We start from the raw sequence: 12,418 nt of genomic DNA on the forward strand, positions 1-12,418 counted from the left end.
AAATGTGCTCCCAAATAAAATGTAGGGAGAATGTTTCTTGTGTTCAGACCTCGGGGTAGCCTATGCTAGCACCCCTCTCTCTTGTCTCTCTTTTCCTATGAAATGACCTCTCTCCCCCTATTGAATAGACGGATAAAAAACGCTGCCCACATAGCCTCCACTACCCGACAGGGACACCCTACCTAAAATATAATATAAATTTTGGATATTACTATAAGTGGGGGGATTGATTATACACACTGCGCATCAGTTTGAAAAATCATATAGTTCGATTGACCAAGCAAGTGGTTCTTCTTCCCCAAATGGTTTTATTCCATTTGCAATCTTTAAGCACTTCATGTCCATCTTTCTTACAAACAAAGATGATGACTCCATTCTTCCTTCTTTTTTTTTTTTTTAGTTGTTGTTGGACAGAAACAAAGATGTAGGTTTTAGTGTATTATTAACCTTTCTGTGGAGGAAATTAAACGGGTTTCTCCCAAAGTCTGTTCTTCTCTGCTTGAATGCTTCCATGGTTATTGTTGGTAAATAAGCACCGAAGAGATACCTCATAGGCAGCAAAGATGGCTCCATTCACCACGAAAGCTCGAACGATGGCAGTACCCAAACCTCTCCACAAGACACGAAAGCCCTCTTCTTGGACGCTTTTGCGGAAGCAATCGATGATGCCACGGTATTTGGGTGGAGGATTGTCCCATGGGGATTGTACTTGTGACTGAAGTCTGGTTTTCACCACATCCAATGGATAGCAACACAACCAACTGGCAACCCCTGCAAGTCCTCCTGCGACTAACATCGTATTGAGGCTCTCCTGACCACTCTTTCGACACCCTGGGTGGAGTTGCTCTCGCGTGTACTCATAGGTCCAGAAGTAGAACCCATGAGCTGGTGCATCTCGAAGGGCAGTGATGTTGAGTCCTCTGAAAATTCCCCTCACCCCTTCTCTTCTGAAAATGTATTTAGCCATACTAGTTGGACTTCTCCAATGATCGTTTCCATGGTGATTGGGTGATCCTCCGGTTGTCTGTTGTAATTGGAGGCGTATCTTCACTAATTCAACAGGGCTAAGCAGAAAACTTTGTAGGGCACCTGTTCCAAAGCCCGCTAATGCCACACTTTTGTAAGATGGGGGATTTATGTTGTTGGTTGATGAATCAAATGCTCTGGATAAGACTGCATAAGTTTGGAATACTAAGGCATTCTGCAACCAACGAGACAATTAGGTAACTCTATATATAATTGAATGCGTACAAGACTTTGTTTGAGAGTTCCAATTTGATAAGATGCAAAACAAAATGAAGTTTTTAAAGAAGAGGAAACCTGGAAGGTGACAGAGGCTAATGGAGCGCCCATGCCACGGTACAGAGCAGAAGCTCCCTCAGAAGCGACGATCCGGCGAAGGAGGCCGACAGCAGATCTGGTGGGATTGGAAGGTTGTTGAAGACGGATCCTCAGTGTGTCCAGAGGGTAACCAGAGATTACGCCCGCAGCTCCCCCGAATCCTCCTGCAATGAACTCTCTGCCCCAACTGTTCGCTAGATACTCTGGCCAGAAATCCATTTCTATTCACTTCCATTCCACGAAGGGGATTCCTCCTTCTCTTTCTTCTCTATCCCTAATTAGTAATAACTAGCTAATAATCCAATCCCTAAAGAGAGATGCAGAGATCTCTAGATCTACTGTATTAATGATGATAATGAAATCTCAGAAATAATTGTCTGTTTGGTTTGGTGGAGGATATAGAATATAAGGTATTACAGATATTCTTAGTTTCAGGGAACCTTTCGTCATGATCTCAATCCATTTAAGAGAGGGAAGTGAGAACGAGAGAGACGGAAGAAGAAGAAAAAATAAGTGACTCAGAAACTTGGAAGTTTTTCTTAGAATTTCAAACCCCCCCGGTCCTGCTCTGAGCTTGTGGCCTCTGTGAACGTCGAGAGAAGGCATATATATTGACCTTGTAAGGACCCGCCTTCTTCGGCTTTTAGTCTTTCATTTCGTCACTCAGGAGGAAACGGCCAACTCTGGTTTTCAGGTCATTCAACCAGAATCTGCCACGTGTCATCAATGTCTATTGCTAACCACACTGAATCCCAACCATCTTTCTTCAGCTTTCTTTCCACCTCGGTAGAGCATGATTGGGTGCATTCCTGCCGTTAGATAAGAATCTTTTTTAAATGTGATTCTAAATCCATGAGGTATCGTTAACCAAAGGTCGCATTAATGATAATTTCTTATTTTGGCTCGACCCACATAGTGAGTGACACAGGCGCACACACATTAGTGGAGATGATGTTAGCCACTAAGGAGGATGAATGGATGGAATCTTTGAAGATAATGAAGACATGGATGGTGAATGGTGATACATGATTCTCGAGGAAGAGACAAAAGAGATATGAATCCGGAAACCCCCCCCCCCCCTATCACATGTGTGTTGTGGACCTGTGGTGGGAAAGAGGGGCATTAATTTCGATCCACATCCAACGATTATCATTAGGATTTATATAATGATTTCTACACCCCACGGCCCCACCTACACATCATACATACATGCATGGGAACGTACGTACATGGGTGGCTCCAAGGCCCCATGATCAGCCACTTTTATCAATATCAGTTTTTTTTTTGTTGTTTGGTAGAATATCAATATCAGTTAATTATCACGATGAAAAGGAGGATGTGGATCCCACCTCTCTAAGATTCTATTAGGTGAATCATGAAGAATGAGTAAAATTCAAATGTCGAGGAGAACATCATAATATGAAAATCCAATGTAAATGTGTATCGGATAAGTTGGGTTGTTCCCGGTGGATTTCGTATCGGTGGATCACTACGAATAAGGGGTAAAAATATATTAAAAAAAAATTTTGATTATTTATAAAAAAACAGAGGTAAATTTTTTTGATCTTGACAGATACAAGTCAATCAGGATCAGTATGGATCAAGACTGATATTGAACCTTATCCCGATTACTAAAGCCCTACACACTATTAGCAATTAGGATTTGTGATTAAAAAAGAGGGAGGGGTGGGGAAGAAGAGATATCAAGATCAATGAACTGCCCACTTATATTAGAATCTTTTACGTTAAACCAATAGTGGAAGGCGAGAGGAAATTGCAGAAGCTATGGTATGTAAGAGTATATTTAAGGGATCCACACATGTGAAAGAGAGAGAGAGAGATCTTCTCAAGGGAATTGATTGAAAATTTTTCCTTACACCAATATAGAAGGAGAAAATCATATACACAAGTGAAGCGGAGATGTCATTGGAAACTTGAGATATTATTGCCTCTCATCCTTGATTGAAACAAAGATGATTGGAAACGGTATCAATCCCAAATGGTGAAAGAATTCTTTCTTCGTCATGGGTGAAAGAAAATTCGGTAAAAATATAAAAGAAAAAATTCTCTAAGTTGTTGGCAGGGTACGTTAGCACCTTTGTGTCTATTTCTTATCTCTTTCTCATATGAAATGTCTTTATTGCCCCCCAATATATGATACCATATTATCACATTTAATAGGTGGTTTTCTCTATGCCACTTGCTCAAAAAACTCTCTCCCAACAGAATTAGGATTTACGATTGTGTAATACACTTGTCTCACAAGTATGATTCAAAAGAAAAAAAAAACACTGATCACATAAATGGCTTTAAGTTCAAGTTTTCGGCCAAACAAGTTTGTTGCACTATCGGTACCCTTTTAATGAAGCCAGTAACTTTATGTCAACTACGTGGAAGCCTAGTGTGGAGTGTGTAGATCGATCGGAAGCTTTTATGAAAGGTAAAATAATCACACAGAACAAGCATATGTATGCTCCAAGGACTAAAATTAAGGATCCCTTTACTAAAAAAACAAGGGACTAAAAGGATCCATATATATATATATATATATGGATATGGAGCAGATGGTGGGATTCAAACTTAGAATCATCTTTCACTAGAATCCAAATGCCATGTCTATTTGGCCTTTGAGCACCTGTATATTATATAAGAACGTTTTGCAACAATGAAGAAACAACTACAAAGCCGACTCATTTCTCTTATATTATCCTATTTGAAGGGCGCCCAGGTTACTTTTTCTTGTAAGAGAGAGAGAGAGAGAGAAATAGACCTGACTTACACACGTTATAAATGTTCAATTTAAAAGCTTGAATTATTGAGTGGAGGGATTCTAATAAGTTTAAATATTCAATTCAAAAGCTTGAATTGATATTGATTTTTTTTTTTCGAGTAAAAAGTTTATCTATTGAAGGGAGATTAGAATGTGGTACAAGTTACAATCGAGACATCCAAGTTACAAAGATCATAGAGCCAAGAAGTGGATGAATTCGATCAAATTGTCTCACATATTAAAGACATGGCCTTTCAAACTAGGGAGTTAGCGATGTTGTTAAGCTCCCTAGAACATGAATGAAAGTACAATCTTCCAAATGCGACTTCAAAAACTGACAATCATCAATGATAGGGGAGACACTATTGGAGGAGGTTTTGAGGAAAGTGATGAGCTTTTTGCTATTGGATTCTGCTTGAAATTTATCTGTACAATCATAAATGCAATGAATAATAGCCGCTCGGACCACAAGGGCTTCACCAAGTATATGGGGAGTGAAAATTGAAACCAACTTGCACGTGTCCCTTTGATCACGGATGAAGCTAATGCCTCCTATTGGTCATAATTGAGAGCAGCGTCACAGTAACTCAGTTAGTTTTAAAGAGCCCATCTGAAGGAGGGGTCCAAGAACTATAAGCTACGAAGGTGAAGGGTTGAATCCACTACTCCAATATGGTGGATTTTGAAACATCATATCTGAAATTATATAGATGTCCTCGTGAATTATTTTTTTTTTTCATTTTTAGTTTCTTGTTTAATTACCTGTAATATATAGTAAATTTGATAAAAGGTACTTTAATATTATAAATACCTTCATAATATGGTTATGTCACTGTAAATATAAATTTGAAAACCTTTTGTTTCTTATTCCTTCTATTTGGTTTATACAGCAGCAAACTTGCATGCACATAGTATTGTAAAATGGACCTTCAGCTCCGCGTACCAATTTTGCAGATTCTTCCTTTCCAAAGGATCTGTTATGCATTGTAAATCAGTTTTTACCCAGTGATGGCGTAATAAATTTCACCCTTGTTGGTTTGCAAAAAAAAAAAACAAATTATATGGCTTATAAGTTCCTTCATTCGGGAAAAAGATCTCTACTTGGTGGTATTTCCTATACCCTCTCATAGGACACCGTGAAATGATGCTTCTGTCCCCTGGATAGATACGCTCCTCCATTGATCCAGATGCTTGTGTAGAGACCATGCGACCAAGTAGAGACTGGATTGAGGTAATACATATGAATCATTGACTCAAAAGGTTCTTATTTGATTTTTGTTTTTAAGGTAGAAAAGCTATTAATGAAGGTAAAATTTCTAGAAAACTTTTAATGGGTGGGCTAACTCATGGGCTTGCATGTTGCTGGTGAGCTTAAAAAGGAAAAACACTGCCAATCTAATATTTGGTTGGTCCTTCACCCCAATAATATAACTTCTTCCACCATCATAATTTCAGTCTTTTAATTAACATTTGTCACTCTTCGATTGGTATCTTCTAAGTATAAGTAAGATATTTCCCATCCTATAATTAGATAAGTGGATGATTATGTGAATCGTACATAGCTCATCATGTATTAAATATTCACCTTCCTTGTATTTCAACCATTAAACTGTCAAAATTTGATTTTTTAAACTTAGTAGTGCACAAGTTCAAACCAATTGAGCTACTTTGTTATTGTTGTTACAAAAAAGAAACACTTCTAAATTTTTTTTTGGGTGGCGCGAGGGGGGGGGGGGGGGGGAGGGGGTTGGCCACAGTTCCAGGGAACCTAGACTGTGTCTGCCTCTCTCCCCACTCCTAGCGAAAAGACCCCCTACCTTCCCCTGTCCCCCCTCCTTTTTTTTTTTCCTTTTTGTTGAAATGTAATTTTTACTGAAATAGCATCAAATACTTGTGAAATTGTTACTACTGTACCTGCTGTACTACCTTTGCAAGTAGTGATTCCTAGATATATTGGATATTCCACAAAAAATTGTTTTTTTAACTTTGCTACTTTCCATTTCTTTAAACTTTTATTTTTCTTTATTTCATTTTTATTTTTGAAGAATATGTTTTCATTAAAATAACATTACATGCACCTAATAATTACTATTATTCTTTTTTTTTTTCTTTCTTTAGTTCATACGAACATGGCTTAATAGGTTCAATTTCTATTACATGTATTTTCTCCCCAACAAGCAACAGATGCATGAAATATTTAATAATGCAAAGGATATGAAGATCCTCTTTCATGTCACACAGGTAAGGCCTCAAATGCATGTAAATTGCATTTCACTTATTTATTTAATCTTAATTCATCCCGAATGTCTTCATTTCACATCTCGTCTTAATGTCTTAGTGTGTGTTAGCTACTTTGTGTCTGTTAGTTTTTCTTTTGTCAAATTATCATGCTGAATCTCAAAAATAATTACCAATGTATCAATTGTATGACGGATAAAGTTTTCAAAAACTACAATAAATAGCATAACCCAAATGCAAGTATGATACCTTCAGTAGAAGTGTGGAATACATCTTTATTGTGGTTTTTGATACCTTTTTCCGTAGTAAACACTCCTTCCTAAGGTGGTCGAACTCTAGGCTACTTTCTTTTTCTTCTGTAAGTTGTTTAATCCTAATCAAGTTAGTCGTGAGTTCAGTTCCAAATGAGAATGAGAATAGCCTATTCCAAACAGCATTCTAATCCTATGTTCTCTCTCTCTCTCTCCAATTTAAACTCAAAATCCTATATCGTCGGCTCCTTTTATATCCCTCCCCGGACCCGTTTCTGATCATATCCGTCTATATTTTTCTTGCCTCTCTCTTAACTGTTTCCTTTCATTGAGTTCCTCTGGAGGCATTGAAGCGCAGTAACGTATATATACAGGTGATCGTCTAGAGCTAAATTCAGTAGGTATTTTTTTTATTTTTTATTTTGAAATACTGTCAGTCAATTTTCGGTGACAGTATACTCGTACACCAGATCCCACACAGATGGAATCCAAGAGAGTGGATTCCATCTGTGTGGGATCTGGCGTATGAGACTGATTCTCGTACAAGAACCTGCCTCAGGCCGAATTTAGAAAACCTTCGTTTCTTTTACATTTCTTTAGATTTTTGGTATTAATAATTTAATTAACCAGTGTGTTTATCCGAGTTCGACACCTCTTCTCCTATTGATTCTTGGTTTGCTTCGTTTGAAGAGGATTTCATATTTGATGCTCAAAGTAGACCAAGATTTCGTTGGTCTTAGTTCACTTTTTTTTTTTTTTTTTTTGGTTTTTGCTCCTTTCTTTGGTCTGTTTTTTTGTTCCCTGGTAATGGCTATGCCATAGTTAGGGGTTTCGTTTTGCAGTTTTTGTTTGGTGTTTGTTTGTACTCTTTTTATTTCTCATTCTTTAATACAAATGATCTTTTAGTGGGAAAAAAAAAAATTCCGAGTTCGAAAAGTTAAATGTGCATGCTTTGTTGCCCAAAGTAGTAAAGAGAAAACCCATGAACTCAATGGTTGGACTCGATGTGTATTGGCTTGTTACTATTGCAACTTGTATGGCTTCTGGAAGCCCAACAATAAAGCATGACCACCAAGGGTGAAACAGGGTCGGGTTGGGCTGGATTTTTTAAAACCCTAACCCAACCCGGCCTAAGGTCGAGCTAAGATGTTTCAACCCAAGCCCAACCTTGTTGGGCTCAGCCTAGCCTAGCTCGGCTCTGATTGACCCTGATCGAGTCATGTTGGGTCAGGGCCACACCTTGATTTTTGCTAGGGCCTGGTTGAATTTAGCTTGCCCTGGGCGTTCCCTGCTCCCTGGAGACGATCCTGATCCGACCTGGTTGGCCCTGACTTGCCTTGCTTTTTTATCATTTATGTCATCCTATGCATTAAAAAAAATGAGACACATGTGATGGGGTATTGGTTTGTTTCATACTCAATTGTCTATTAGACTTTTCTTTGGGTTAAAAAACTTACCCCCAATCTTAAACTTGTAAATATTTTCGTTCAATAGATAATTAGCTGTTTTTTGGTAAAGTCAGATAATTAAATATTAAACAAAAATTACAAAATAAAAATAAATTATATAATATAACTAAACACAGAGCCAGGCCAGGCTGGGCTTAACCTGAGAACTCAAGGCTGGCCCAGCCCAACCCTGACCTAGGGTCTGAAAATTTCAACCCTAATTGGCCCTAAGGCTTGAAAAATGAAGCCCAAACCAGGCCATGGCGAGCTCGGGCCGACAGAGCCAAACTTGCATCCCTACCTACCACGGACTTGGCTCCTATCCAGCACCCTGCCCGGGCTGCACATGATCTTTCAAGTCGCAAGAAGATTAATAATGGACTTCACATCCCAGAGATTCAGAATAAGTGGTGTTGTGGATCTTCTCAAGGCTGGCTATTTACAGTAGCTAGATGCGTTCAAATGCTCCCCAAGGATTCAACTATTCAATCCAGTAACTAGAGATAGTATCCAGCTTCCTTCCGTTTCCAAATTCTAATTTTTCTCCAGCAAAATACCCGGCCCGCCTCAACAACCGAGTAGTGCACATTAATTACATCCACAAGGCATGCCAGTTCTATCTTCTAATCCTTGTAGAACATCAAACTATGTTGTAGTGGTGATTGTCACTTGCTAATAAGAGGATGTTGGGTTACTGGAAGCCCGGAGCTGAATGGTGGACTACTATTACATCCGAAAAATGGCGTTGTTTTGAAGATGTTATATTCTATAAGGGACTACTACTCTATGCTGTTAGCAATCACGGACATGTTGTAACTTATGACTTCACTTCTTCTTCTGAAACCCGGCCTAATCCCAATTGGGAAGGAAATCAGTGGTCAGGAACGGAGAATATGCGACATGTCTTATTTGGTGGAATCATTAGGGGAGCTATTCCTTGTTTTAAGGCATTACAAGTGGCGTTACGAGGACGACGAAGAAGTTGAAGTTGATAACAGTGAAGATGCCGATGATTACAAAGATATCGTCGTCCACCCACCATACGATTTCAAAACTATCAAGTAATGGGTTCGCAAATTGGATGATGAGGAGAGCAAGCCAGCAAAGTGGATCCCAATTCAAAGCATTGGTGATGATCGTATTTTGTTTTTTGGGAAATAGCAGCTCAATTTCAGTCTCTGCCCAAGAATTTGAATTTCCAGAATGCTGCTGCAAGGGAACTCCATCTATTTTAACGACGACCACAATTATGGACCCTTTGAAGCTCCACAAAACGGTTATCATGACATGGGGTTATTCAACTTCGAGACTCGCCGTGTAGAATCATTTCTTGAGTCCTCCCCTCTTATTCTGGCCACTCCTACCTTTTGGTTTACACCTGAACCCATTGGAAATGCATCCATCAACTTCATATGTAAATTGTTTAATATAATTGATTTTTTTTTTTTTTTTTTTGCATATTTAAAACGGCGAATTAGTCAACCTTAGTCCTAGTTTCTGGCTTGCTGGAGGAGTTAAGTTGAATAGGATCAAAATGTTAATGGCCATTTGATGGTTCAATTCATGGTTTGGTTCCAAAAGAAGTTTTGATTCTTGAAACTACAAAGGTTAGAAACCTTAAACAAATATGAGCCATGCAATGTAGGTAGTACCTAAAAGTTGAAATATTTTGACTAATCTAACGAGCCATGTGAAGCTTATTTGGGTGGGTCATGAGAGTTCGGATTCTCTCCAGCGTCATTGAAGAGGATTCCTCTCCAATTAACGCTCTCCTAAGGCTACGTTTCATAGTCATTCACGTAGACTTAACTCCGTTTCCTCATTCGTTTTTCTTTTTTCCTACTTTTCTTTTTCCTCTCTCCCACTTTTTAAGGAATCCATAAAACATGATTGGTGATGGCCTCCAATATTGTTGTGCTTGAGCCTCCTCCGAATGATTGCTGCTGAATGTAGAGTTGAGGCTTAGCTTCTGGGCACTGCAGAACTCGATGGCAGCCCAGGTTGCATGAAGAATGGGCTCCCCTGGGTCCCAACTTTTCCCGGCCCCTTAAATAAAAGATCATTCGTGGCCTTCAAAATGTGCCAAGCTAGGAAACTGCCGAGGGCCGCATACCAGCGCCTTTCCTTCTTACCATATATCGACAGAGCTTCCCATCCTTGAATCCATTTCTTGATAGAAAGGTCACCGAATAGGTTAACTGACTCCCGAACCTTATGGCTTGTGCTTGTTTATTTTATATTATCTTATTAATGACAAAGGTCTATTTTGAAATTCTTTTTAGGGGTTCATTTGTTATGAGGCTTTGAGAGTTTCAGCAGCATAACAATGTATTATCATCAAAAATAAATAAAAAAAATCTGAAAAGGACCAGGGCACACACACACTTAGAAAATGGTAAAAATTAACATTTAAACATTATATAGAGTGGGGAGGGGGGAAGAAACGTGGGCCTGGATTGAGGAATTGATAGATTTTGAATCAAATTGAACCCAATAACTGGTTGCCTATCTCCCTTTTGATTCAAACTTGAGTGCCAATTTGGCCCAACTAACAACCCAACTCTCAGCTCCAGGGGATTCTAGACCTATTATAAGTCCAGAGGTGGATTATGTGGTCAGGTATTGTAATGACAACCATTTAGCCTACAAAATGGTCAAACTTGGCTGAACCAAAACAAGCGATTCTATTGTCTGATTTAATGTAAAACAACATCATTTTGGATACTATGAGATACAACAGTTTCATTACACAAAATAGTAAAATTGAATTAATAAATGGTTAGACTTAGGGGTGCAAGTTTGGCCCTGTCGGCCCAAACCCGCCCTGAGCCCGAACAGGGTCTAGGCTGAGTTATTTGGCCCTGAGGTTGGGTCAAGGCTGGAAATTTCTGGCCCTGAATTAGTGTCGGGTCGGGCCAGGGTTGAGGCCTCGGGCTAAGCCTGACCCGGCCCAGCCCAACCCTATTTTAAGTTATGCTATAAAATATATATTGATATAATATGGGTTGTTATTCATGTAACAAGGGTGGGTAACATTTGGAAAAATAACAAAATGGTGAATTGACCAATATGCAATGAATTAATGAGGTATTAAAGCATTAAAGACTCAATTCGGTGGGGGTAAACTTGACATTTTAATTTTTTTTAATTAGAATCTCACGAATTGACATTTAAAATGGTATTTTAGTCATTTCATTTTATTTCCATCCTTAACTCCGCCTCTCCCACTTAGATTTTTATCTGATCCAACGGATGAATTTGAATTGAAAATTTTTACTTTCATTTTTCACATACCTCCTCTCTCTTCTTTCACGAACTTCTCTTCCGTCTCTCTCTACTCCTCCCACTATCAAGAGAAGCCGCTGAAGACGTTGCTGCTGTGAGCGCAAGGATCTGCAGCTACATTATCTCTTCGAAGATTGGTGGAATCCGTCCTTTGAAGCGATTAAAGGAGGAGTTGAGCAGCTGAATCCGAGAAGAGGCAGAGAAGTTACAGGCGATCTAAACTGGAGAAGGCGTTGGATGAAAGGTCTAGGTACCGGAGACTAGGAGGAAGATCAGCTGGGATTCCGTCGGAAAGGAGGTTGTCAGATACGTTGAAGAGCTGAAGATCGGTGAGGTTGGCGATCTCTTGTGGGAGACGGGCAGAGAAAGAGTTGTACTGAAGGAAAAAGGCACGGAGTTGGGAGCATTTGAAGATGGATTTAGGTACAGAGTCGTTGAAGCGGTTGGACCGCAGACTAAGCTTGCAGAGCTCCTGAAGATTAGAAAGGCGATCAGAGATAGGGCCAGAGAGCTGGAAACGAGGTAAGCGGAACTCACGAACACGGGCATTGTAGCAGAGGATACCACGTCAGTCGCATGGGGGCGGAAGGAGTAGGTGAATTCCAGCCGGTTAAAGCACCAAAAGGGTCGTTCAGATTAAGCTTGAAGGATGTAAGGACTTCAATCTCTGCTAGAACAAGTGGGCTTCTTTGAGCGTAGCAAGAGAAGAAAACAGATCGAGATTAGCGTCTCTCAAGAAGAGAAGGAGACGCCATGGATGATAATGAAAAGTGAAAATCAAAAGTAAAAGTACTACTCCCTCTACGTCTCTCTCCGCCGATCACCTCACTCTACTGCTCGGCTCTTCCCCTGCTGCTCACCCGAGCCTCAGTTCCCCAATCCCCTCACCTTGCTGCTTCCTCTGTGTTAAGATGGTACATTTGCTTTCTCATTCTGCTGCTCCCTCCACGGTGGACGGCTCTCTCCGCCGATTGCCTCAGTCTGCTGCTAGGCTCTTCCCCTGCTGCACACCCGAGCCTCTCCCGTCTGGAAACCTAACCTAATCGATTTGGGAAGGTAAGGTTTCTCTGTTTTAATTTTTTTGA

The 12,418-nt window shown here is 39.8% G+C and overlaps 1 protein-coding gene across 1 annotated transcript; it reads right to left on the reverse strand.

Moving 5' to 3' along the window:
• Window positions 1-450: 450 nt before the first annotated feature.
• LOC122649644 (mitochondrial arginine transporter BAC2-like) lies at window positions 451-1,580 on the reverse strand. The gene is made up of 2 exons (XM_043842878.1): window positions 1,321-1,580; window positions 451-1,201 (listed from the first exon to the last, which is right to left on the reverse strand). The coding sequence occupies exons 1-2, from the start codon at window positions 1,558-1,560 to the stop codon at window positions 464-466; spliced, it is 978 nt and encodes a 325-aa protein (XP_043698813.1). The 5' UTR covers window positions 1,561-1,580; the 3' UTR covers window positions 451-463.
• Between the last annotated feature and the right edge of the window lie 10,838 nt (window positions 1,581-12,418).

The sequence above is a fragment of the Telopea speciosissima genome, chromosome 2 (assembly GCF_018873765.1).
Source record: "Telopea speciosissima isolate NSW1024214 ecotype Mountain lineage chromosome 2, Tspe_v1, whole genome shotgun sequence".
In the NCBI taxonomy this organism is placed as follows: Eukaryota; Viridiplantae; Streptophyta; class Magnoliopsida; order Proteales; family Proteaceae; genus Telopea; species Telopea speciosissima.

Excerpts from the sequence above, each read along its gene's own strand:
- LOC122649644 (XM_043842878.1), bottom strand. The coding sequence starts at position 1,560 with ATGGATTTCTGGCCAGAGTATCTAGCGAACAGTTGGGGCAGAGAGTTC. Across the intron at positions 1,202-1,320 it reads TAGCCTCTGTCACCTTCCAG|AATGCCTTAGTATTCCAAAC; the intron begins GTTTCCTCTTCT and ends CGTTGGTTGCAG.